The sequence below is a fragment of the Patagioenas fasciata genome, chromosome 8, assembly GCF_037038585.1.
Source record: "Patagioenas fasciata isolate bPatFas1 chromosome 8, bPatFas1.hap1, whole genome shotgun sequence".
Classification (NCBI taxonomy): Eukaryota; Metazoa; Chordata; class Aves; order Columbiformes; family Columbidae; genus Patagioenas; species Patagioenas fasciata.
This window is the reverse complement of record NC_092527.1, coordinates 39,389,385-39,416,788: the sequence shown is the minus strand read 5'-3', so window position 1 is coordinate 39,416,788 and position 27,404 is coordinate 39,389,385. Positions and strand designations below refer to the sequence as shown.

General features: G+C 48.6%; 2 protein-coding genes across 8 annotated transcripts in view; one reads left to right on the top strand and one right to left on the bottom strand.

The window, feature by feature from the left end:
- The window catches only part of FAM53B (family with sequence similarity 53 member B), a 47,949-nt gene extending 32,857 nt beyond the window's left edge, over positions 1–15,092 (top strand). For all 4 annotated transcript variants that reach the window (XM_065843661.2, XM_065843660.2, XM_071812225.1 and 1 more), the window contains one exon: positions 11,529–15,092. In XM_065843661.2, the coding sequence (XP_065699733.1) occupies positions 11,529–11,858 (330 nt within the window). In that variant the 3' untranslated portion in view covers positions 11,859–15,092. The remainder of the gene's footprint in view (positions 1–11,528) is intronic.
- Positions 12,968–27,404, bottom strand: part of LHPP (phospholysine phosphohistidine inorganic pyrophosphate phosphatase) — an 80,488-nt gene continuing 66,051 nt past the window's right edge. The window contains exons 7-9 of one of the 4 annotated variants that reach the window (XR_010651764.2): positions 17,413–17,897; positions 16,404–16,456; positions 12,968–16,265 (exon numbers count right to left, since the gene is read on the bottom strand). Coding sequence is in view for 1 of the 4 variants with exons in the window: in XM_065843432.2 (XP_065699504.1) it covers positions 17,807–17,897 (91 nt within the window). In the remaining 3 variants the exon portion in view is untranslated. Of the gene's footprint in view, positions 16,266–16,403; positions 16,457–17,117; positions 17,898–27,404 lie in introns of those variants that run through there. The other 3 variants (XR_011740362.1, XR_011740363.1, XM_065843432.2) reach the window with 3 other exon arrangements.

Sequence of the window (27,404 nt, the reverse complement as noted above, 5' to 3'; positions counted from 1 at the left end):
TTAAACACACGCCAGCGCTCTGCTGTGTGCCGCTTCGCCTTCGAACTGGGTGAAAACCCGTCGGGTTGCGCTCAGGCGCCTGGGTGACGATGATGTGTCATTTAATTATCCCCAGTGTCTAGAGGCAGGTGGGATGCGAAGAGGCCGGTTTCTGTCTTTCACCCCAAGCATGTTGGGTTTTGGCTACTGGGTGAGCTGCCTGGCATCTCCAGCCACCCTTGTGCCCCTTAAAAAGAGGACATCAACCATCCTCTCGTTTCAGTGCAAGGCTTGGGCTTGCTTTCCACCTTCCATGTGAAGCTAAAGCCCGAGGAGGACAACATCCCACCTCCGAAATCCCAGCAGTTCGTAGAATCACAGTATGGTTTGGGTTGAAGGGCCCTTCCCAGCTCCCCCAGTGGCACCCCTGCCATGAGCAGGGACATCTTCACCAGCTCAGGTTGCTCAGAGCCCCGTCCAGCCTGGCCTGGGATGTCTCCAGGGATGGTTCATCCACCACCTCTCTGCCCAACCTGGGCCAGGCTCTCACCACCCTCATGGTCAAAAATTCCTTCCTCAGCTGTTATGACAGCACGTTAATTAATCTCGTGGCAGCAAACTCTCCTTCCTAGGCGCAGTCTCGATTCATAGCTCTGGGGACCATGTCTGTACTGGCAGGCTGGGACCAGGAATGGTTGGGATCAGATTTTTCTGTGAATTGGTAGGTTTCTCAAAAAGCTGGTGTTATTTTGTTGAGGTTGGTGTGCCTAAAATATATGGGAGACGGGCAATGTCGTGAGGGTGGCAGGTGACACCAACCACGGCCACCCCAAATGAGAATTTGCCATCGTCCCCAGCAGTGGCAAAATGAGCCCTTGCTATCTCTTGCCCATTCCGTTTCCTGCCTTGTAAAATTTTGGTACGGTTGTTACTGAGACATTTTAATTTGTGTTAACGCATTTTCCAACTCAGCTATCCCTTGAGCAGATTTTTTTAAGTGAATCATTTATATATATGCTTATAGATACGATGAGGTTCTTAGGGACATGGTTGAGTGCCAGAGTTAGGTTAAGGGTTGGACTCAATGATCTTGAGGGTCTCTTCCAACCAAACAATTCTATTATTCTATTTTATATATGTACATATATATAATTGTGGGTGCCTTGAAAGTGGGGGAAGAGCAATGTATGTGTGTGTGTGTGCTTGGCCTGATTAAACCCCTTGATTGGACAAGGGGTGGTGGTTTTAAACTAAAAGAGGGGAGCTTCAGGCTGGACATGAGGAAGAAATTGTTGGCCCTGAGGGTGGTGAGAGCCTGGCCCGGGTTGGCCAGAGAGGTGGTGGATGAACCATCCCTGGAGACATCCCAGGCCAGGCTGGACGGGGCTCTGAGCAACCTGAGCTGGTGAAGATGTCCCTGCTCATGGCAGGGGTGGCACTGGATGGGCTTTGAAGGTCCCTTCCAACCCAAACCATCCTGTGATTCTATGATGCTCTGAAGCACTGAGTGTGCTTGAGAAGGAAGAGTTCTAGAGAAGACTTTGTGCCTGAAAGACACAAAGTTACGGGGAGGATGCTGAGATGTTGGAGTTGGGTACAATGGGGCTATCTGAGTGCCATTCATGGGGTGACTTGACTGTCATCTGAGGAGCAAATGCCTTTGGAGGATGGAGTCATCCTCACCGGGAATCACAAGAAATACAGGTATGTGATTCTTGGTGTTTTTCAGGATGAAAACCAGTTTCAGCCTGGGCTGGAGATGCAGAGGAGCAGTGTGTAATGGTCTGGATGGTTGGGAGCCAGGCTGTCCCCAGCCTCGTTGTCCCCTCCAAATTAAGAAATAATGGCAGTTTATGTGTGGATCCATGCCAGAGGAGCCCGTATGCTCCCAAAGCTGAAGTAAACATCTCACCAGCTTGGGAATGTGTCAGGCTGGTCTTGACTCTGTGTGGGGAGAAGTTTAAAACTGCAGGATGGGAGAAGTGACTTCTCTGATCACCCAGCTCTTTCCTCCAGGGGTAAAATTCTCTAAATTTCCATGTGAGAAGATTTTCTGCTTAAATTCAGGCAGCTTTCAGGCTCGTCAGTGGGGGCAGGAGGTGCGGCACCCATCTCGGTTGGCGTCAGCACCCACTCGAGCTGGTGGCAAATATTGCCAAAAGGTAGTGACAGGGGAAGAAAACGGAGGTTTTAAATTCCAGTCGTATCCCAGGAAATAGTTTGCTATTGATGTAACTTCTGAGACAGATTCCAGCTTCCAGGCCCCAGTGTTTTTTAAATAAACACAAACGAAGGGAGCTTGCAAAGGTCAATTTGTGGCTTGGTGGGAAAAAGCCTTCGGTTCAGGATCAAAAGAAAAGAACTCGGTTCGGAGGGCGCACAGGACCTCAGAAGTCAGACTATTCCACGTGCCACCATTGTTATTCATTGCCCTGTTCTTTGTCTTTTTATTTAAAAAATACAAGTAGTTGAAAAAAAGTCAATATTGGAAATTAGGTTCATAATGATGTTTGTTCCTGGCATGAACTGTTAACGTGGGGTTTCTTTCCTACCCGCTCCTTTGAGAAACAAATCTCTGTATTTGCTGAATTAGAGCAAACCTCCCCTTGGCTGGTGGCCACCGCGGCAGGGTGGGCTAGTGGTGCCTGTTGAGGTTGCCCGCTGGCACAAGCCCATGGTGCTGCCATCCTGTGCCTGCCATGCCAGGGAGGATGCTCGCCCGCTGCGAGGAGCTTCACCCCTGAAATATTTCTGTGGCTTTCTGAGATGTTTTGCATCAGTTTTTCCCCGTGCTGTGCTAAAAATAAAAGCTTTTTTTGGGGCATCATAGATTGGCCTGGCCTAAGAGTTTTAACAGATCCAAGTGCATACTTTTTAATGCATAGAGGGCAATATGTTTGAGAGGAGAGGATGTTTTTGAAGTTACAGCAATGGACTGGATCTCATACGCATTAGCTCCATTCTTGCCTCTTCTGCAAATGTCCTTTGAGCAGAGTTTCCCTGCCTCAGTTTCCCAAATGGAAAAATGAAGGCAATGCATTTTTTTCACCTACCCCAGTCTGTAAGCTCCTGAGGCTGTGCCTGCTTGGGTGGGATGTAATTTGGGTGCTCCCCACAGCAATAAAACCTTACTCTTGGGTACTAAGTCATATCACTGCCAGAAGTAGCACCCAAAAAAGTTGCATCTCCTTAGAAATGGCTGATTTGTTGTTGTGGCTTTGGAGTGACCATTTCAGGCAAGGTACTTTGGTACAGTCAGAGGATGCTTGTAGGAGGTGATTTATTGTAGCAGCTCTTATTTTAGTCACCCGACAGAGCTTTTAATAGCAATAATGTATAATGCAATGACATCTATTGTTTTGATTTTACAGTCAAAATGGTCCCATCTGCCCCAGTTATAAATTGGTGACTCACCAAACACAATGGGCTGAAAATAAATGCAGCTGTGGAAGCAGAAACGGGCTGTGCCACTATTCCTGCCACGAAATCACTTTTCCAGCGTGGGCTGGGACTTGTGTGCGTGGGACGGGCTCCTCCGGTAGCATCCTTCATCCGTGCAAGGGGGGTCCGAGTGCCAAAGGGCCCCGTGGTACCCGGGGACCGTGTCCTGCCACCATCCCCTGCTCCTGCTCCATCCCATTGCAAGGTCCAGGGATGCAGCGTTGGGTTTTGAACCCTATTTCACATTCCCAGGGCTGGAAACACAAGCAAAGCTTGGCAGTGCCTGTCCCAAACACACACAAATCTGATCGTATCCCCAAGACACGCATCTGACTCACCACTTGCTATTTAACCCTCTGGTCCCCGGGCTCTTGCGCTACATGGGAACCAAAGAGCAGCTTTTATAGAGCACAGAGATTCATCCTTGAATGAATCGACATGCTGGAAAGTGGCAGCCAAAAGCAATTGCTTGCACTGTTTTTAAAAACACCCAAACCCCAGCATTCTGGGAGATTTCCAGGCTTGCTTCTCCCTCCCACAGCTCCGGGAGGGATGAAGCGGTGGCAGGATTCGCAGGTGGTGGTTGGGTTTTTGTCCCCTCAAAGGTGCTTCATCCATCACACCTTCTTCCAGAGGATTTCGGAGGCGTTGGAAGGCTGGTGCAAGGTGCAGATTTTGGATCTGTGGCGGTGGGAATGGCTCCTTTGGGCAGGAGGCAACGTGGCCTCCCAGGCAGATGGTGTTTTTTTGTAGAAAATATTTTTCCAATGCAAAATATTAGTAGTGATGGTCAGAAGTTACTTGAGAGTCTCTTGCCTTGCGTAACTCCCTCAGCGTTTCAGAAAGCAGCGCTAAATAAACCAGGAGGGCAGTTCAGTGTTGTTTTCGAGAGAAAGATGCTCAGGGTTAGTTTGGAACAGAGACTGTGTCAGAAAATGATGTGTCCTTCAAGCCTGTAGATAATTTGCAGGAGGCCATGGAGCTGGGTACGATGGTGGGTGCGGGTGCCCCAGGAGCACTTTCAGGGACACGACTCCACGTTGCTTCCTCCCCTTGCCTTTTTAATCCAACCCAGCATTAATTTGATGCCTGGGGAAAAGCAGGCTGTGATTATCACCTTAAATTACTCACCGTGTGCTAAGCCTGCTCTGTTTATGTTGCGGGAGGTGAGAGGTTGGCGCGGGGAGGTGTTTGGGATTAGGTGTACCCTTGCACCTCCTGCCTTACGTTTGTTGTCTCAGGTTTACACCTTTCCATAAATTCTGGATTTATGGTCAGCCACAACATGATTTTTTTCCCTTTACTCGCTGGTAGTTTCTTTAATGGTGGTGTCAATGCGGTGACACTGTCCCTGTGCTGGTGACAAGATTGGTGTGGGGTGTAATGCCAGGCACACTTTGGTGCCTCTGTGTGAATTAAACCTGCAGAAATCAGGTGGAAGTGTCCAACTGGAGCAGGTTTCCACTGGTATGGGCTGATCCAGGGAGATGAGAGCGCTTCAGAAAGCATCTTGTTAAAGGAAGTGGTTGATTTACTCTTGGAAGTTTGGTTTTAATTTCTATAAGGTAATTTAGGGCATGAAGTGAGGCCACAATAGTAGAATAGAGCTATTACTTCTGTATTGAAAATGATGCAATAATATCAAAGCAGAATAGGGCTCAGATTCTCAAAAAATGTGTTTAGAAAACATTTCCATATTAGTGATGTTTCATCCTATCTTGTGACAAGTCATCTCCCCACAGATAAGCCCCTCCAAACCCCCAAGTTTTGCCAGCTCTTGGGACAAGCCGGGTTCCAGCTCACCGTTGCTTATGCCAGAACCATTCCAGTTAGATCCATGACATTGCAATAGCATCATTGGGAGATCAGACCGACCTTGATGCCACGATCTCTGCTCTGAGCTGTGGGATGCTGTAGGAAGCTGTGGGATGCTGCGGGATGCTCTGGGATGCTGCAGGTTGCTGTGGGAAGCTGGAGGACGCTGGGGGATGCTGTGAGAAGCTGCAGGTTGCTGTGGGATGCTCTGGGATGCTGCATGATGCTGTGGGAAGCTGCAGGATGCTCTGGGATGCTGCAGGATGCTGTGAGATGCTGTGGGATGCTGCGAGCTGGTGCGCCCAGGTGGGACAGTCGAGCCCCAGAGAGCATCCCTGCTCTCTGGTTCCATGCATAGCCGTGCCACTGGATTTCTCTGTGATTTCTGGGATTCCTCTCTCCAGCATCTCCCTGGGACTCTCTGGCACTGGGAGGATCCCTGTTGGCAGGTCATGTAACAGCTTTTTGTTTTGCATTTGGGGAAGCGCACTGTCATTGGGGCAGCTAGAGAGCTCCAAAGACGAGCCAAACTGCGAGTAAAATCAAATCAACTCCACAGGATCCAAACACAGCACTAATATTAATGACTTAAAGCCTCTTTCTTGCTTTTTTGTTCTGTTTTGTTTGTTTAATACTGTGGTGCAAAGTGACTTGGTAGGACAATAGATATTTCTGAGCCTGCTCATGAAAGCTGTTTTTCACACCAAACAGAATACAAGCAGAATGATGTGCTAAAGCTGTAGACTTCCAGTGCACCGTCTAAGTACTGGTGCCTGCTATTGCAAAATTAGGATTGGGGTTGTGTAAATAGTATGTAAATATTCCTCTTGGTTAGCGGCTGAGAAGGGGAAGAGTGGAGAAGGCAGATCCTGAAACCAAGGGCGGCATCGTGGTACCCGCGGGGATGCTGCTGCAGAACCACTCCATGGCACATCAGCCTGACAAGGGCGTAGGGGCGCCTGCAAATTTCTCAATGCCTCCATAGATAAAATTTAAAAAAAATATATAGAATAGTGGATGAGTCTGAGCTCCCTGACGTGGCACCGCTGCATATATAACCCAGCTTCAGCTCCGCACCAGGCATATGAGCTCTGTTTGCATTTCGCGTACCCCATAACTGCCTCCTGTGTTTGCCTTCCTCAGGTATTTCAGTCATTTCTTTCCTGACACTTCATCCATCGCTCAGAGGCTCTTTCTGCGGGAGGACAGGGTCGGTGTCAGACCCACGTCCCCCCCTCGATGGCGATGTTGATCTTGGCAGACGGTGCTGCTGAGCTGCCTGCAGCAACTTGGGGATGGAGCTGGAGAAGATTGTGGGTGTCTTAAAAATGGGGGAGAGCAATGTGTGTGTGCCTAGTCTGGATAGAACAAGGGGTGATGGTTTTAAACTGAAAGAGGGGAGATTCAGGCTGGACATGAGGAAGGAATTGTTGGCCCTGAGGGTGGTGAGAGCCTGGCCCAGGTTGGGCAGAGAGGTGGTGGATGAACCATCCCTGGAGACATCCCAGGCCAGGCTGGACGGGGCTCTGAGCAACCTGAGCTGGTGAAGATGTCCCTGCTCATGGCAGGGGTGGCACTGAATGGGCTTTAAGGTCCCTTCCCACCCAAACCATCCTGTGAGCCTATGATTCTCTGAAGCACTGAATGTGCTTGAGAAGAAAGAGCTCTAGAGAAGCCCCCAATGGAAGTGACTTTGCTGGATGGGGAGGGCTGGCAGAGCCGCATCGTCCCCGCACGGAGCAGCACCGCTCGCATCCCCCTTTCCTTCTGGCACCGGGTTATTTTCAGCTTTATGAAGCAACTGTAGCCCAGTGTGCGAACGGGAGGTGATGACAGCTCGGGAGGTCGGGCCGGTGGTGCTGACAGCTCGTAGCGTTACACCTTCCCCGGGAAAATCGCGGCAATCACCTGGCAGGGTGGGGAAAAAAAACCCCAAACCGTGTTTACGCAAAAGCCACGATCACCACAGGGATCGTGGTCCTGCTAATATTTGTTCTAGCAGATCCGCCGTGTTTACAGAGGTGTGTTTCAGGGAAAAACTCAGAGCTGGCTGTTTTATGAGGGGGAGAGTTATACAAAGAAATGTTGCTGAGGGATTTCTCCAGCTTGCTCGCTGTTTGGGCTGCCAGCCCCTGTCCCCCATGCTCAAGGGGAAGAAAAACCTCTGGAAAAGGATGGATGTGGGGCTCAGTCAGCTCCTGAAACCTCCCCGGCTTTTAGCTTTGGTCCGTGCACAGTGCAGAGCATCACACCGTGGGAAGTAGATTCACCCTGAGCTTGGTCACCACCGTTCGGCTCATTCCGAGTGGCCAAGGATGTCTGATTCGTATTTCTAAATGATTTTTTAGGGGGTTTGCTTTAGTAACATCTCATTTTCTTCCTCTCCTGGAGAGACCGCCCGGTGTGCTCCCTGGGCAGCTGGTTTGCTGCAGCTTTGGGATGGGGAGAGCCAGGGGATGAAAACCCAACACTTCAAATGGTCAGAGATGGGTCATAGTGGCTGTGAGGGAAGGTGTTTTGGATGGAAAGTACATGACAGATGGTCGCTGGGTGAAGGCAAGATGGCCACAAACATCTCCCGAAAGCCACCCATGTCAGATTCAGGTGGGTGTCAGGATTCCCCATGGTTTTCTTGAGACCAGCAGCGTTTTTGGTGCCTGATGCCCCTTTGGCGCTGAAGGACGAGGTTGTGAGAGGCTCAGAGGGGGCCCAGGGCTGCCTGGTCATGGGGAACAGGCACCACATTGTGCCACCAAACCTGCTCTTTGGCCGGTATCAATGGGGGACTTGACTGCCCGCTTTTGCCAGCTCAGCACTTCAGCCCGCGCTAAATTCACCCAATAAATAAAAAACAAGTACAAAAACTCCCAAAGGGCTGAGAACAGACGCTGCATTGATGGTGGTGGCTGATCCACCACTGCTCCATGGCCAGCACAGGCGATGCTGGCTTGGTTATCCCCATCTTGGGGGGACCCTTACCCAAAATGTTCATCCCCTGCTGGGAAGGTGAAATAAGGGGTTTTTCAGCAGCTGGTGCCTGTGAAAACTTGCTTTCTGAGCCAAACTCTGGCAAACCCAGGTCAGAGGGAGTTCCTTTCCCCACGAGCAGTCGCTGCCTTGCTGGAAGCTGCGGGACCATCAGAAGGGTTTTTCCATCCCGTTACAAGGAAGGTGAAAATATTACCCGGAACGACTCAAGGCAGTTCGTGGAAAATGTTGGGTTGCAGCATGTGTGGATTTGAGCAGGGAAAATGAGGCCGCTGGATCGGTTATCTTGCCAAAGTCCAATAAAATGCAAAATTTCCCTGAAAGTCAAGTACATTCATAGCTGGTTTTGGAGATGTTTCCAACCTTGGAAACACTTCATTTGGATGGGAAGAGTGCGCCTTGGACCTGTTTAGTTGCTCTCCAGGTTGCATCCTCCTTCATTCATCATTACAGGCATCGCCCATCTCTTTCTCTGAAACTTTGCAGAGCATCTTCCACCCTCTGAGGATGCTCTGGCCCACCCGTATCAGCCCGACATGCTCACACCTGGATACCGAGCCCAGGGAAGCGCTGCAGCCCAGAGATGAGCTTGATTAGCAGAAGAAAAATTAACGTTCCCCGAATTGCCAGCTTTTTGTTTGTAGAAAGGATTTGCACTTCTGAGACGGCTGTTGACTTTCAGGAGACTCAGGCTCTCAAGTACCTAAATCGCTTTTGGAAATACGCTTGCAAATTTTTGTAAGTGCTTAGAGAATATTTCTCCCGTGTCCTCAGGGCTTCTCCAAGAGCAGCGGTAATTACAGGTTGTCCATTAACCACAATGTGCAGATCTCTGCTTGAAGCTGTTAGAAGACAGACCGCATGGAAAGGCACAGCTTGGATTTAGAAAAAGCAGGAGAAGGATGACGTGGGGATTGGGTACAGTTGGGTTTTTAGAGGACAAATGCTTGGTTTTTCACGTGGACTTGTGGGTTTTTGGAAGGTTTCAGAGACTGAAGGCCACGTGAAATGGAGCTTGGGTGGTGGCCAACTGCTCCTTGGGCAGCAGGAGCTTCTCCTTTCAGATACAACAGCCCTTGCATCATCTCCTGCTACAACTCGTTTTACCTTCATGCGTCATTTAGCCTGGTGGTCAAAGACTCTAAACAACGTGTGGTCAGTGGCTACAAATTCAGCACAAGTACTTGGGATTTCTTAAGAAGTTATTGGAATGCGGAATAGCTGGGGCTTTGACCTGCATCCCTCAGGGGGATATGTAAAGGGATGATTTTTGCTTCATTCAGAGCCTGGGCTAAGTTATTTTGGTGGAGTTACTCCCAGCTTACTTGGATTTGAAAGAAAAAAACCAACAGCTAACCCTCAAGTAAATGTGCATAAATGCCTTGGGCATGTCGGGGGGGATGTCTGGACATCCGTGTTAGTTCAATGACATTTGCCTGACCTGTATTAACAGGTTCTGGTGATGAGGTTTTACAGCTTTCAGAAATTCTTAGCTGTGCTCTGTGCTAGAAACACAATACGCCCTCCTACACATCCCTGCTTGCTGTCTCCAGCCTAAGCCCCCTTCAGAGAATCACAGAATCACAGAACTGTTTGGGTTGAGGGGACCTTCCAAGCTCATCCAACCTCTGCCATGAGCAGGGACATCTTCACCAGCTCAGGTTGCTCAGAGCCCCGTCCAGCCTGGCCTGGGATGTCTCCAGGGATGGTTCATCCACCGCCTCTCTGCCCAACCTGGGCCAGGCTCTCACCACCCTCAGGGCCAACAATTTCCTCCTCATGTCCAGCCTGAATCTCCCCTATTTTAGTTTAAAACCACCACCCCTTGTCCTTTCACAACAGGCCCTGTTAAAAAGTCCTTACTTGCCAAATTTTTGCTGCTCCAGGCTCTCAAAGAGCTACTGGTACCTGTGTTTGCAGATTTAACCCCATCAAACAGCTTGTTTGAGAAAATGCTGATTGATGCCAGGTGCTGGTGAAGCCTCAAGGGAATCCCACCTGATCCATATTTCCACCGAGCCATAAGCTGCCCATAACTTCTAATGGAGTGTAGTTTTCTTCCTTCACAGTAGATTTTCTTTATCTGCTATAGATAAAATGTAAGCCGTGTACCCATACTGTAGTCTTCTCATCACTGAGGTTTCTATTGACACTAAAAAGCCTCTCCCAAGAAGGGATTTTGAAAAGCCAGGCATCTCCTAAGCAGGAGCCCTGGCTCATTGCAAATACGCTTCAAGTTTCCTACTGCACGTAAACCCCACGTCAGGAAAAGCAGCTGTGAGAAGGGGATTTGTGTGCTCATACCTATATATTGGTGTGATTTTGGAGAATTTGGGATCAGGTGAGCATCTTCAGCTTGCAAGGGGGCTGCCTTCCCCCCGGGTATTTGTTGGACGCACGTTCAGACCCATGGGGTGGGATGTGGCCAGGACAGGTGTCTGTGAAGCGCGTTCACCATCGCACACTCGTTTTGCACGCTGTTTGCTTGCACGCATTGCTGAGATGCTCCACGCTCTTCTGCTCGGAGCACGCCAGCGGGATGGCCACGTTATTTCCATTGGCATTTGCTAATTACGATTTCATTTACTCCTTTAAAAAACAACCCAGGTAGAAGGCATGCCCTGTCAGGTAAGCACGCTTGTGGTCACACAGCATCTCCGAGAGGTTGCGTCTGCTCTGCTCTGGAGGGCTTTGAATGCCTGTGAGCTCCTTCTCATTGCTGGAAATTGAAACTGTTTTGAGGATGTGATGGTACATCAACTAAATCAAGTTTCTGGCCAAGGCAACCAGCTGTGGGCTCTCTTCATTACAAAGATAAGGGACAGAGAACTGACCTCGCATGGTCTTTAATGAGGGAGGACACCTATCACAACAGAGTTGAGCAGCACATGAGCTCCAGCTGCTTAAAGAAGGAGCCGGAGTTTCTCGTAGCTAGTTTAGTACATGGGGTTGTTGGAAACACTCATTTAATTTTGGGAGAATGGCTCTGTACTGCCTTACGTGTGCGACTGGGAGGCGCATGGGGTGCAGGTGGTGGTGGAATCATAGAATCATACAGTGGTGGGGCTGATCTGGACCAGTGTGGGCCTGGATTTGATATTGGAGGGGTGGGAGAAGCACAGGAGCTGCCATGGGGAGGTGGGTTCACAGCGGCTGCCCAGCTCCTGGAGTTGGATGTTTCAGCTGATCTGCTGGGATGGGGGGTCGCAGGTTTGGGGGGACTCTCGCCTCATCTGAGGCAGCCTCAGGATTCCCTCTGGTCTGTGTCCCCCACCTCTCAGCTTTTTCCCCGCTTGTCTTTGCAGAACCGCCAGACTTTCAACAGCCTCACCTGCCTTAGTGCTGCGGCCGAGGACGGTTCCCAGCGCCTCCCCGGCCCCCAGCCCTGGACCGCGGCCCCGCGCTCCCCGGAGGTGATGCCGGGCAGGACCCCCGCCTGCACCCCGGTCCCGGAGCCGCCGCGCTCGCGGGCCGACGAGCACCGGGCCAGCAGGGACGACCTCTCCTGCGAGGAGGAGGAGGATGGCGGCGGGAAGGAGGAAGACGGGGCGGTGTGGCGGAGCGGCGGGACAGGCGCCGAGAGCCTCTTCCAGCTGGACGGCGAGATAGATATCGAGCAGATCGAAAACAACTGAGGAGGGAGCGGGTCCCCTCGGCCCGGGTTGGGGGGCTGCCAGCAGAGCCACAGGGCTCCCCGCAGGGTTTGGCGGGTCCTGTCACCGCTCCCCTCCCGACGGCTGGAGGGGACGAAGCAGCTTTGCCAAAATTTCATCAGGTATTCCGAGCAATTTGCGTGCGTGTGCGAACCTTGAAATTCTTTGTAACTACTGTAGCCAGAGATCAGCCAGTCAGGAGGAACCACCTGCCCAACTGGGGAAACCAGGCACAGGGACCGCCAAAAATTCACATTTAGCGAGTAAGTGGCTTTTGCCAACTTTGTATTGGAGCCGATGGGGCTGTCCATGTTCGCCCGGGTCCCACCTGTGCTTGTTTCTTAGGGGATGCACAAGGAGAAACCAACACCCATGGGACTGGAAAAAGTGGGGGAAAACCAGAATATTGAGATTTGCAATCCAAGCGCTGGCTGGTGGCTGCAGGGCCGGCTGCGGCTCCTCTTCCCCAGCTGTGTCCCAGCGGCATCCCTGGCAGCGCCATGAGAAGGAAATCACAAGTGAAGTGTTTTGCTTAAATTTAATAATGGTAAGAGCTGGATTTTTACTTTTTTTTTTTAATTTTATTTTCCTGATGAGGAATTAAAGGGACCCAGTGGCCCCGCACAGCTCCAACGCGGAGCAGCATCTGCAGCAGCGCTCGGCGGGCGCTGCCTGCGGATGCTCAAATCATCCATATTTTTCTTCCGTTCCAATCCCTTCTTTGAAACCCATCAGGAAAAAGGCCCGATGGGGCTCTGTGCCACCCTATCTCGGGTTCCCAACACCCAATTTTGAGCGGGGCTGGGCTGTTTACCCAATTCCCAGCAGCTGTGCCCTCTTTGCTACCTGAGGCACAGCTGCCACCCTCTTCTCTTTCCCCTCTGTCTTACTGTGAAGGGGCTGCAGGCCCGAGACGCCGCGGGGTTACTTGACAAAAAATCAGCTGGCAAAAAGGCTGAAAATCCAGGTAGCAGCACTGAAAGCTTTTCCTCTTCCTGTGCCTTTTTTAAGCACAGATAAAGTGGTGACCATTACGTTTGTACGTTAGGAATTCTCTTTGGTAAAAAATAAGCTGTCTGCTTGCTAACAGGTTTAGAAGGACATGTATTTTTATTTTCTCCCTCTTTTTTTTTGTTTGTGTGTTTGTTTAAAGCTCTAGGAAAGCTGTACAAGTGGCTTCCAGCGTCTTCTGCAGGTTCTCTCAGGCTCAGGGTTTACTTCCCGAGCTCTGCAAAAGCAAGAAAGGAAAAGAAAAAGGTCATCTATACCAACAGTAATTGAAGAAGTAACATTTTTAACGGCGTTCGGCACCATCTTTAGGAGTCTGTAAGTCAGGAAGAGCTGAGAGCCACTGGTACAGGTTTTATTCATAATTTCTGGTTATGTTAGTGCACTTTTTTCTTGCGGTGGTTCGGGATGTGCCTCCCATCCCAGCAGAACCCATCCGCTGTTCTATAGCTTTATCCCCCTCCTGGCACCGCAGAGGTTTAGTCTGCTCCCCCTAGGCCAGGCTTTGGTAGGCAGCGCCAGTCCCAAATAGTCCGGGAGGGGACAACAGGGATGTCTTTTCATTTCGGGGAACCCTCCAGCTCTTTTAAAGTGTTGCTTGAGGCATCATCTGGAAGAAAACACATCTTGGCTTCATTTTTAACCCTTCTGTTATGGAAAGCGCTGACTGCCTCAGATGTTTTGGGAGGGTTGAGCTGTGGCAGCATTTCCCCACAACCACGACACGATTCTCAGCTTTGAGTCTTCCTGATGCTCAATACCCCTGACACATCCCCGCTTTCGGGGTACACACCTCCCACTGGCACCTCCTGCCTGACCGAAAAAAGGGCAAATTCACCCCAAATCCATGTCCGGCTGCAGCCGCGAGGCTCCAGGTGCATCACCGGGGCTGTAATTCCCAAGGGCTCCTGTTTTCTTTCCAAGGGCTGTGACCGGTGCCATGCGACCCCCCCCGGCAGGACGGTGACCCATGGACCACTACCCAGCTGTACTCGCCATAGCCGTAGCGTTCAGTTTACACACAGCACAACCCGTTTGCCTTACTAAAGACGCTTCTCCAATGACTCATGGCCTTATCCTGGGCTGCACAGGCTGCAGGTAGCGACGGTTTAGGGGCCAGGGTGGTGTTCTGTTGGGTTATTTCGTTGTTGGGTTTGTATGATTTCATGTACTTAGTTTAAGAAAGCCTTACTTTTAAATTTTTTTTCTCTCTCTCTCTGTAGAGGTAAAAAAAGAAACCATTTGCGGATTTATATATATATAAATATATATATAAATAAAATAATTAAAAAATATTAAATATAATATAGTATGTGCCTCAGAGTCAGGGGGACATCCTGTTGATTGTAAAGTCCGAAGTGGTTTCGCTCCCCAGCACTGGGAGCTCTGGACCCTGCGACCATCGCCCCAGGGGAAGGGTCTTGCTCGTGGTTTTTAAAGGACTTTATTACACAGATGCTTCGGTAACCTCCCCCAGCAAATTCCTGCCGGCTGCCAGAATGTGATATTAAAGTAATATACAGGCAATGGATGTTATTGTAGCTAAAACAGGCTCAATATTGTGAAGAGACTCGGTGGCTTGTCCGAGGTGCGACCCAGGACGAGCGAGCTGGTGTTGGCAGCAATCAGGGTTCATAGGCACGAGTCCTGAATAAAAGGAGTTTAATAGGAAAAGTCTTAGCATGTGCACGGGGGGTTTGTGTGTCTGCAGATACAGCTCTTCGAGCCTGGCTTATGAAAGTTTATATCTTCAAAAAGAGACAGAAGTATTTGTAAAATAGATTGTAATTTTTCCACGTTATAGCGTAGCCTGTTCGGCCCATAAAGTCGCCTTTCAAGTGCATTGTTGAAAAAGCTCCTGGCTGAACCAGGCTGCCAGACCGAACGTAGGACGTTAGAGGATTGTAGCGGTGCTTTTCGTGGGTTTGATGTTCCAGAGATCAAAAGGAGAGGATGGCCAAAAAATAAGTAAAAAAAATAATAATAATAATAAAAAAAAGAAACAAAAAGAAAAAGCCTTCTGAAGCTCTGACCTGTAGTAGCCAAGTCTCGCTGCAGTTGCACAAGCGCAGCGGGACGTGCGTGTCCCCGGGGAGGGGCTGCCCACTCGTCCCCCCTCCGTGACTTGATATTGCACTAGAGCAGCTCAGTCTCAGGAAATTGCTTGTTACTTTTACTGTGTAAATAAAGCTTCCTGGTTCAATAACCCCCGGCTGGCGTCTCGCCTCTCTCTGTGTTATTCCCCATGGGGTGGGGGACACTGGGGATGGGGGTCACAAAAATAAATGTGGGTTAGGAAAGCCACCCCGGCTGGGACCCTGCATTTGGGTGTCTGGGTTAGAAATGGTAAAGGGTGTCCCAGCCTTGGGTTGCACCATAAAAATGGGTGTTTTGTGATGTTATGGCTGTTGTTTAGCCGCAAATCCACATTTCAGTGCAAAGTAGCACCTTATGCTTTGTGTTTAAGGACAAAGATAATTAAAGAATCAGAGAAGTGTTGTGGTTGGAAAAGACCTTTAAGATCATCAAGTCCAACCATTAACCCAACACTGCCAAGTCCATTACTAATCCATGTCCCTAAGAACATAATCTATGTGTCTCTTAAACCCCTCCAGGGTTGGTGACTCCACCACTGCCCTGGGCAGCCTGTTCCAATGCCCGACAGCCCTTTCTTTAATGAAATTTCTCCAAATATCCAATCTAAACCTCCCCTGGCACAACCTGAGGCTGTTTTCTCTCATCCTGTCGCTTGTTACTTTGGAGAAGAGACCAACACCCTTAAAATAAAATCTAAACCCAAGCAAAGCAAGAGCCCAGAGTAGGGCAAGAGCACATGGGGTATTAAATCAATTCTTGGGGAAACAGGGTATTTAGTATCTCCCTACAGCCTTTGCAAACCAGAAAGGAAAACGTCTGTGTTTCTCTGAGTAAGCAAACAGTTTAAAAAGTTTCATGACAGATGGCAGGATGTTTATCTGCCTAAACTTAATCAGATTGAAGTGATAAGCTTAGTATAATAGAACAAAAAGGAAGAATTATAGGATAAGAAAGAAATTCGCAGTGATCCGTCACAGCCCCAACATTCAAGCACCATTTCACGTGTGCGTGGATGCACACAGTGCTGTAGACTTTGGCTGAACCGCTACCCAGAGGATAAAAAAGATACAAAAACAGATTTAAAAAATGGCACTAAGGTCATTTTCCCAGATGTGGTTTATTTTAATTTAATTCCTAGTCCTCTCTCCCCCGCTGTCCCCAAGGGGTGGCTGCACAGCTCAGCTGGTAGCTCTGAAAAACAAGTTTCCAACACTCACAGGCTGCTCCAGAAACACGAAACATCGCTTGGGTGTCCCTCTGGGTCACCTTCAGGGGCTGGGACTGCTGGAAACATAGCTGCAATTATTATTTACCTCCCATTTGCAAATGCAAAGAGCAGTAGCTGAATGCTAGCGGCAGCCAGAGCACACTGCCCCAGAGCATGTATAGATAAATATATGTAACATGTGCATTATTTCTTACCTTTCCATCATCCTGTGGGAGGTCTGAAGCAGGTGAAAGTCCAAATGGTGCACCTGTGTGGTTTGGGTATCCAAGGGAATTGGAAGAAAGTTTAGCAATTATTACTCAGAAGTTAAAACAAAAAAAAGTGGCCAAACGTTTCCACATAATATTTATAAAGCAGAATTTATAGTCATGGCAGAATTGATGGAATTGGTGCTTTACAGAGACTGGAAACTTAAAGCCAGGAGCACCAGCACCGGGCAGAGCCGAGTTGCTTTCGTGGCAGAGCCAAAGCCAAATCTGCCGCAGGATTCCCCCATTCCCCTCAGGGAGAAGGAAAACCCCATCGGTCCCACAGCCCTCGCCAGCTTATTCCAAGCAGGGAAGAGCATTTTATATCACAGAATCACAGAATGCCAGGGATTGGAAAGGACCTCAAAATATGATCCAGTGCAATCCCCCCATGGAGCAGGAACACCCAGCTGAGGTTCCACAGGAAGGTGTCCAGGCGGGTTTGAATGTCTGCAGAGAAGGAGACTCCACAACCCCCCTGGGCAGCCTGGGCCAGTGTTCCATCACCTTCACCAGGAAGAAGTTTCTTCTCATATTTAAGTGGAACCTCTTGTGTTCCAGTTTGAACCCATCGCCCCTTGTCCTACCACTGGTTGTCACAATCACATCCTCTGAGCATCCCCTCCAGCACGGATGTGACTGAACACAACAACAAACAGATCCACAGGACAGAGTTTATTCCTGACAGCGCGGTTGTTCCATAACGTGTCACAGCGTTACCGTGTTCCCGAGCCCTAACCCAGGGCAGTGCCCGATGGGGGCCAATCGTGGCAGGAACGTGGTTACTGGTTTGCCATAGGTGCAGGGGCTGGGCTGGTGCACCCAGGGCTTGGTGGCCTCCCTCACCCCCCAAGGACATCCCCCATCCCATCCCAGGCACCCCAGAAGGCACAGAAAGGGTGAGTTAAGCAGTCAAGCCTGTCTGTGAAGGGGTGCGGGGTCCCCCGTTTCCCACCTGGGCACCTCCGGGTTGGGTCCATGTGTGCATGAAGAGTTAAAAGGGGCAGAAACCCCAGCATTGGAGCGAGTTCTTCATCATCCTCAGGGCCCCCTGGGGCAGACAAGGCTCAGCGCAGCTAAGAAGAGCTGATTCCACCTGCGCTGGTGGGGACACAGCAGCACGGGAAGGTGTTCCAGATGTGCCAGAGGACAGCGGGGTTGGTGCTCCCCTGATAACATCAGTAAATCATTTTAGTACCATTGCATGAAATATTTTGGAACGCAGGCGCTTGGCACCCCGAGCAAGCCTGGGTCTGTCAGTGTCCGATGGAGGTTGGAGAGGACAAAGCGACCTTGTGGAGGGGCTGTACGAGAGGTCACCTCCTCCTTCCTTCCAGCCACCTCCGGCTTTACATCTGCTGGAGGATCACGTCAACGGCTTCGGCGAGGTTGTTCACGTAGGCATCAGGCTTCACGTGGGGGTGGTTTTCATCGCTAGGCCTGCGGAGGACACACAAAGGTACAGCTCAGCAAGGACAAGCCCCCAAGCAGGTCCCATGTCCCCAGGGCAGCACCAAACAGGGCATCCTCAGGTGAGCCTGTATCTCACATTCCTCCATTTTCTGCTTTTTTCCCCCCTTTTCCCCTTTCTCCCCCATACCCAGGTCCTTCCTAGGTGCTACAGTACATCCCACATCCTTTTTGCAGCTGGGCCACGCAAAAATTTGTATGAAAGACAATCTACATCATTAAACTAACCCAAATTAACGCACTGTATTTTACACAGCACTTTTTTCATTCAAGCAACAGCAGAATCCAACAGGGATCTCTGGGTGGACACTTCACTATGAGCCTAGGATCCTAAAAACTGCATGAGTCATTATTCCCCTGTGCTTTTTCTCTAGAAATAGGTAAAGAAAAGAACTCACTTCTGACCTAGAGACGTGGAAGGTCTGTTTGTAGCTTCAGATAATGGAAAGGCTCTGTCAGGGTTTAATTTTGCAGGCCCATCATCTTCTTGTCAGTCTAACAGCGGTGGTTTCAGACATCACCATGAAAAGGGCCAAACACCCTCACTGCAAGTCACCACCCCAAAGCAGAGCAGCTTGAAGCCATTTGTTGCCAATGATTTAATTAGAGGTACTGGCCTAACGAGGCACAGATGCACAATCCGATTTCACTGACTCAGCAGCATTGCTGGTGGGGAAGACATCTTTATAAACCTTATGGTCCTGTTGTGACTTTTTGGGCTGGGAAGCCCGACTGCTGCTGAGGAGAAAACATATGTATTTTATACGCTTAATGGCTTTTCTTTGGGAAAGAGATGAGAGCCCTCATGTCCACCTCCCATCTCTCTCACTCCCTGTTAAGGACAAACCTTTATTTAGCACAAGCCATTTTCTCAGCGGGGAAGATGCATTTCCCATCGGATGCATGGGAGGCAGAGAGATGATTACTGTTATCTATGATGCGCAGAACTTGGGGAACACTTGTCTGCACAAGTACCAAATGATTTCCTCAGTTCCAGCACTGAAGCTCCTCAGGGCTATTCACTTTCTGTCCATTTTTCAGCCGTGCTTTTCACATCCAAGCACATGAGCTCCTTGCAAAGGCCCATTCTCTTTCAGAAGCCCGTGATGCTTGAGGTTTTACTTGCTGTGAAGCTGCAGTATGCAACGAGGTAAAATAAAAGACACTGATATTCAGCTTTCCTTGTGACACTTGCAAAGCTGTGTCTGCCACCAGGACCATGGCTCCCTGAAACGGGCTCTACATTGGTGCTGGTTGTCATAAAAGCATCTTATTTAAAAGACAGAAGGTTATTCCAGGGGTCGTTATTTAATTATCCAAGGTTCATCTTGTTACAGGGGTTGGGTGCGATAAGAGCAGCAATTACGAGGGTTTTTAGGTTTTCCTGAACTGAAGAAGAATTTAGATTGCTGAAGTTAAAGCAAGTTATATTATAAAATGGAGAAAAGCCTTCAAATATAAAGCAAGTAAAAATCCAGTACGTGTGTCTATTCCTTAGGTGGCAATTATTGCTCTACCCCCTGATTTAACCAAGTGGCTTTTATGAATACAGAAATAGCTTTGGGGGTGTGTGTGGTAAAATACTTGTTTCTTGGCACTAATTTGAATGAAGATCTAAAAAAAGCAATGAACAAAATTTCTTCCCATTTTGCACCCTGAAAAATGTTTCTTTCCTAGCTCATACATTAGGAGAAAATTTTAAGAACTGCTTGAAATGAGCACTTCAAGAAATTTTCAATGACATAGCATTCGATCTATGAAAAGCATTTTGCCATTGATATCTGTGCTGACTGCACAGAAATCCGACTGTAACTGAGCTGCTAAATACCAGTCATCAAGGAAATGCCCTGTATACACTTGATGTGTGCTGTGGAAGGGGTGGGTATATATATGTGTATGTGTGTATATATATATATACTGCAGGAAAACAAATTAGGAAATAAGCTATTCTTACCCATACATCCAAAATATCCTCCTGCAGCCAACCAGCCTCACTCACAATAAATCCAGCCATAAACTGGCACTAACCCATGTCCCTGAGAACCTCATCTAAACACCTTTGAAACCCCTCCAGGGATGGTGACTCCACCACTACAACTCCAATGTCCAACAGCCCTTTCCAGGAAGAAATTTTTCCTAATATCCAACCTATCCATCCCTACCCCACGGCTGGAAAATGTACTTCATTTCAGCCCATGCCACAATTTGGAGTTATATTTTTGAGACATATCATATATCTTACATTATCTATATGCTCATCACTGCTAAGGTGCGGGAAATGCTGTAAATAAAACCGTCTGAGCGCTGTAGGAAAGCAAAGAACTGGAATAAAACCCACTTCCCTGCTCTCTTGCCTTTTCCCAGGGCCGCGCTCGGAGCTTTTATTCCTGTTAGTGCCACCCCAAGAGCTGTTTCATGTGGCCTCTTCCTTTGTGTCACGGAACGCTTTGTAGCTCACACAACTGCACACAAATAGCCAAGCGACGCTTTTTTTCCTTCCCCCCCCCATTCCCAGCTCAGTATTGCTCTTTTAAGCATCTGTCGGAAGGAAACTGCAAGCAATAATCCCCAAATACTAACGCCAAGAAGCGATGCTCCAAATGTAGCGCAACGAGCACAAGTCTGGGTGCCAGAAGCGAGTTCACAAAACCTCCGGGCAAACCCAAGATGATGCAGGATGAGCCCTTTTTCTGCCGTCCAAGGGGAGCGGAGATCCACGTCCAGCCCTTCCCCTGGGGGATTTGGGTTGTTTTCCAGGAGAAACCCCCAGTTACGGGGAGTTTTAAGATACCCTTCAGTGGAGCTCGGCCCCCATGTCCTGCGTGGAAACTTCAGCCAAGAGCAGATCTTTGCTCTCAAGGTTTCTCACTCCCAGGGACAATGAGACTTTTTGCATTGCACAACAGAAATCACCACAGCAGGTCTCAAAACTGGCAGTGGAGGTTACTTTTGTAGTAGTTTTCTTTTTTTATATTCCCTAAATAAATAAATAAAGCTAAAAATACCTTTAATTCACTAGGTCAGCTGAAGAATAAACTTGCATTGAGCTTTTAAGACAAACTCCTGATTTTTTTTATATATATATTTTTACATGGGACTCTGGTTGCAGAGAAGACCATAAATCAAAATGACAGAAAACGATATTGTGTAGCTGTCAGCAGCCTTGGCCAGTGCACAAACCCGCTTGTGAAAACTCAACTGCAGCCTTGGGGAAATTCTCTCTTTAGTAATTCAGGGCTCCTGGGAGCTGCTGGGCACCACAGCCCCGGTATGTGCAACAAAGAACATTTTCCAGCCCAAGTTGGCCAGGACAGCTGTGAAATGTGGCTCTTCGTTCCTACATCACAGAATCGCAGAATGGACTGGGTTGGAAAAGACCTCAGGGATCACCAAGTCCAACCCTTGGTCCAACTCCAGTCCATTGACCAGATCACGGCACTAAGTGCCATGGCCAATCTCAGTTTACAAACCTCCAGGGCCGGTGAGTCCAGCACCTCCCTGGGCAGCCATTCCAATGCTGACCACTCTCTCTGCACAGAATTGCTTTCTAATCTCCAGCCTCAATTTCCCCTGGCAGAGTTGAAGCCCATGCCCCCTTGTCCTATTGCTGACTGCCTGGGAGAAGAGCCCAATCCCCCCTGGCTAGAACTGCCCTTCAGGTCGTTCTAGAGAGTGCTGAGCTCAGCTCTAAGCCTGCTCTTCTCAGACTGAACAAGCCCAGCTCCCTCAGCCTCTCCCCACAGGTTTTGTGTTCAAACATTGCTTCTTATGGCCACTTTGCTGGTATATGAAGCGGTCAGGGAAAGAAGTGGCTTGGCCAACGGGACCCTCTGAAATCCAGGGTGGTCCCTGTTGGTCCTCATAAGTGATCTGCCCCTCTGTGCACAGGGTGATTTTAGAAGAGCATGTTCGTCAAAAGAAAAAGCCGTTCAAACTGATCTATACATTACAACACGTTAAAGATATGAAGTATCTTTAGCTTGATACAACATGGACAAATGTCTCGAGGCTCGGTAGTCACTCACGTCCATCAAACCACCCTTGGGAGATGACTAAACGTCCACCTCTCCCAGGGACCATCCATCACTATCGCTGCTGCAGAAGCTGAGCAGGTATCTCCACCCCACAGGCTCTGAGCCAGATCCTCTGCCCGTACTAAACTATTTAGTTCAGATCAATGCTTTGGTCTGAGCCACCAAGGAAGCAGAAAACCTGAGCTGCAATTTTAGTTCTTCACTCAGTGCTAAGAGAAGCTCCAGCACAGTATCAGAGCCAAAAGTGATGGCTCCCTCCTGGTGAAGCACAAAAGCAAATCCCACATCATGAGGAGCAGTGAAAAATCAGCTTCTGCAAAAACAAAAAGGTTCACTTACTATCTGGGTCAAATTCCTACTTGTGTAGGTCTTGTCTGGCAGCTTAATTCCCTACCTAGACTCACTATCAGGAATCGGCCCAACCTGCTATGTAATTTTCTCAACAGCTCACCCAGATGCAGTTGAATATTTCTGATGGATGAAGGATCAACGCTGGTCTGCACAGTCCTTCGCAGGAACCACTACGAGCCCTTAAAGGTGAATGAAGCAAATACATGCAGAAGAGAGCGTTGCTAAAAACACAGACTTGGAGTTAACCCTTTTCTTTGTTGTATCAGTTGGGATGCCAGGTTTAATCTGTGCTTCTGGTGCTGTGCTGGGACTCTCCCAGGGGACCAGTTCTGCACGGGGAACTGGAGCTGCAGAACATTTACACCCCCCAGGAGTAAGGAGGGGGTGTCTGAGCACCAAACCCTCCCGTCACGCCGCCCTAGGAAACTTCACGTCCCGGCTGGAATGACTTTCTCAGCGCCTCAGTGCTCATTTCCAATAAAACATATGGAGAACAAAAAGGAAACAGCTGGATTACAAAATATTTAGCAGATAAAAGTGGAGGTAGCCACAGGGATGGAAACAGCCCCAGAATCCAGCTCAACCCCAGACCTGCCGGAACAGGAACAGATGGGGATTGATCAACACACGATGAGTATCGCAGGTTAAAATTAGCTTCTGCATAGTTCTTTAAAAATAGGGGTAGGTAGGAAAAACACCACGCAGGGCCAAAGCAAGGCACGGAAGTTAATTTAAAAAAGACAAACGATCTCGCATTCCAGTGTAAGGAGCTGTGGTTGTTTGGCAAACCTGACCTGAAACGCCGCGCGTCCCACGGTCGCTGCCCTTTCCAGCAGCACAGCTTCATGCGCGAGAGCAAAACCCGGCCCACAAACCCTCTGTTTGCACAAGGGATCTCTCTGTGCCACCACACGGGCTTCCCACCAGCTCCCCAATTAAACAGCATCTACTGCCGCTGCATAACATTAGATAAAAATCTTGAAACCATTTCTCCTGACAGTGTATTCTTCAGGGGCTCTTACCATGGCTGTAAAATATGTGAGAGAGAGTTTAACAAGATTTTCTTTATGAGGAATGTAAACAGACACCATAACCTTTGCTAGTTTCTTTGGCCAGATGCAATAATTTCACACGGTGCCACGGGTGCAACTCTCGTTTTTGTGAAATGTGCAATTTAATCAGTTTGGCACTGAACACCCAAATAAATCACAGTGACTGACAGCACATGGATGGGCGGCTGATGAGTGGCTGTGGAGCACGTTTTCTGATGTTACGATCATAGAAAATGATGAGAGACAACCAGAAACACCAAAGCCACTAAACGCACCCAGTGTTGGAGCAGCTCCCAGAACTTCAGGGAATCCTGTAGCTGGACTCCAGATCTCATATCATGCCCAGATTTCCCCCAGAAGAGAAAGAGAAGCTTTTGTGGTTAAAACACTAGATTTTGGAGAGCAGGTTTGCCCTCACAAAGCAGCTAGTACTTGCCTTTGCTTTGCTGCCATCATTTGGGAAGATGCTTGATGTTGATGGCCACCATCAACAGAAGCTTCTCACCACAAGCCATGCAGCCAAGGACGTCTCCTATGTTGCTGCAGAAGCTGGTGGCCTCTAGAGGTGACCTTCCCATGCCATCTCTTGGCCAACACGTCTGCAAGAGCTCCAGCAAAGCCCATCCGTGTCCGAACAAACCAGTGTCTTCCACTGCTCCTCTCGCCTCCCAGAACTGCACATACAGCTAATTGTGTTTAATCGCAACTCACTTATATTCAAGCATCGGCAAACAGGTGGAAATTAAGAGCCAAATTGTTTGCTGACACCTGAAGGAAGCCTGTGGGTTTGCCTCTTAATCGCTCACGCTTATGTTAAACTGCTACAGTTTTACCTGAGCAGAATAAACGGCTTAAGTACAAGACTTCTCCAGGCAATACATGAAAATACTGAGATTGAGGGGACAGGGAGTTATCTTGCTGCATAAATTACATTAAACTAATAAAGAGGTTTGGCAAATTCTAGCAAACATTCCCTAGATCTCTGTTTTTCTGCATTTCAAGGCACTTCCTGGGGTGAACACTTGTACTTTTCAAATGTACACATGCTGAAAACTTAATTCGGAGTGGTGTGGCAATCTGGTTGTTTCTAATCAGCTGGCTGCACGGTGATGCTCTAATGAGTTGAGATGCGTAACTGTAGAAATAACTGCTTCAAAGAGGTTGCTGAGAGCATTGGACAGGCTAGAATAGGCGCATGGGGGAGCACTTGGTGTCCCTGCTGCAGTTTGCTCTACCAGGTCTTTTAAAAAGACACTCATAGCACCAAGATCCGATGAGGGACATCACGATGGGGAGCAGGGTTGGAAATGGTGATCCTAGCGGTAGGTATGAAGTGGTTCAGAGCAGGACAGATCACAAGCTAGACGCTGGCAGTGGCAAACTTCCACCGATATTCCATGTAAAGCCTGGGAGGGGGTCAATACCAATATTTCCAATACACCTCCTTGCAAGCACAACCTTTACTCACACCAGTTCTAAATTATCCCTCAAGCAATCCCAATTCCTGCCATTTTTGCAGGACACCAAGCAGCCACTGAACACGCATGGCTGGGGAAGCCAATGGATTTTCCTCCACCCAGCCCTATTTATTTTCTCTAATACAGCACATGTGAACACGCGAGATTACGAGTTTTGGAGATTAAAAGTCCTGAAAGTCTCTGTTTGGGCTGTGGATAGGACACCTACATGTTAATACGCATACTTGTTTAAGTGAAAAACAGGCATGAAGAAACACAGGACGGCAACGGGGAGACGTGATGCGAAATGCTGCCGTCGGGACAGAGGGTACTTGTTGGCTAAAAGCTCTCATGTGATTACACCAGAGCAGGAGGTTTTATTAGAAGTGAGTTCTTTCCCCCACCTCCAAAACCTCTCATGCAAAAACGCACCAGAGAAGTCAAGCTGGTTTGAACAAATATTTAAACAAGCAGAGCACCGGTGTTCAGGCATCTGGGCAGCAATTTTCCTTGTCAAAACCAGAGAATTTTCTCATCTTGTAAAGCAAAAGCAGTTCAGCAGGGGCCAGGCATTAAAACCATCTGTACCAGCGTTCCTGTGGAGGAGATCGGGCAGCACACACACAATTGTTCTGGTTTTAAACTGGTTTCCTGAACATACGTGGCCTGGGGACTGGTAGAACCTGGTGGCCATCAGGGTGGTAAGACACTCAAGTGTCCCCTTCTGCCACACGGGGCTCTGGTCCGTCCTCTGCCCATGCTCAAGGTAGCATGTGGGCTCTGAGCTCGGACCTACTGTGGGCCCATCCAATCCCAAATCCAAAGGTTAAGCCATCCTGGCTCAAAAGCCAGTCTTGCTCCATGCTTGGGATGATGGAGGCTTGACTGGGACTCCTCAGAGAAGACTCAAGCGGAAGGGGGAGGTCACCTGGGTTGTCCCCATCACGCTGGCACAGACCTGTTTCACCCAGCGTTGTCTGTCCAAAACCAAGATGCTGCTCCCAGGCTGGTCACCAGAACCTCTTGAGGAGCCTCCTCCTCAGGACAGACAGGTCCCTCTGAGGGGAAAGGCAAGGGTGCTCATCCCGTCTTCATCTCATCCCCTTAGAGAACTACTCCGGATAGGAAACATCCTCTGGAAGAGATACTCTTTTTTCTACTGACTATTTAAAACAGACTATAAGCTCATACCCCAGAACCAGTTCTTTGACAGTCAGGGTTAGGTGCAAAAAGCCTGGTCTAAATTTTAGATGAAGTTTAGACAAAGTCAACGGAGATAAATCCTATCTCTTGCATTACTGCAGCCTGTGACCACATGGGAGAAATGAACTGTATATGCCAGGTGTGTTTAAGTGCGATGGCCCTCGGGTTGGATGGGGTGGACTGGGGGATCAGAAGCTCTGCACTGGACATACGGATGCACCGACTGCTGCAAGGCAAGTCCAGCACAGCTGGTTTCAATCTAAGCAAGCCTCCCTCTCCCCCTCAGAAGTTAAATGCACATTCGCTGTTTGCTGAGAAAATCCGAGAACGACCCCTGCTTTGCCAAACTATCCCGGCTAACAGGGTGTTTGCAAGCACCGTGAGACTCAGCTCTGCCCGCCTGGATTAATTATTGATGACCTGCATGGCTTTGCCAAATGACCTTACTCAATTCAGTAGAAAATAACTTTAAATGCCCCCGAGAAAGACTTTTCTTTGTGCATATATACAAACAGATGTGCATCTTAAAGGCAACTGATGCATTAGCTATTAACGAGACTTAATACTACATGAGGGTGGGAAAGATTAATTTCAAGGGCTGAATTTGAAGCTCAATGGTGCTCAAGCATCTTACTCTGTAAGGCGCTTTTAAAAACCTTAACCTAAGAGAAGATTTTATTGCTTTCCTTTAATATGTTGCTTACAAAATCCATATGAAACGTGTAAAATGAATGCTGGCTTCTGCATTTGCAAAGCATTGCGTGGAGATTTAAGTCGCAGAACTCTGGTAGATCCAGACGCAACTAAGAAAGAAGCTTTGCAGATCATAAAGGAAAGAAGTCTGTATTTCAGATTTCTAATGCTGTTTGGACAAGTTTAATTTAAAAAGTATTAGGCCAAAGTTGAACTGATAATGTAACTCTCTAAACAAGACACTCAAAGACACAGCATTAAAAGACGGCTTCTCACCAAACAAGAAGTTGAGAATAATATTTTTCTTCAGATGGTGCTCAATAAATCAGCCTAAATTTCAAATGAGAATGAAAGTATGAGGCTACCTGTGCCACCCCAGGCCAATTCACCATGACCTCCCGCTGCAAAACGTCTGAAGTGAGAAGCCAAGATGCACCCACACTGGAAAATCAAGGCAGGCTCTACATCTGTAGCTGCAGAGTCGCTCAGCCTGGAGAAGACAAATGACGTGGTCACAGCAGGATCCCTCCAAGGGCTCTCTGTCTGGCTTCTCCTCTATTACATCCAACCTCGCTATGCACAAGGACAGAATCACAGAATAATTTTGGTTGCAAGAAACCCTCAAGATCACCGAGTTCAAACATCACCCTAACTCCACTACTAAACTGTTCCTGGATGTCAGGAACT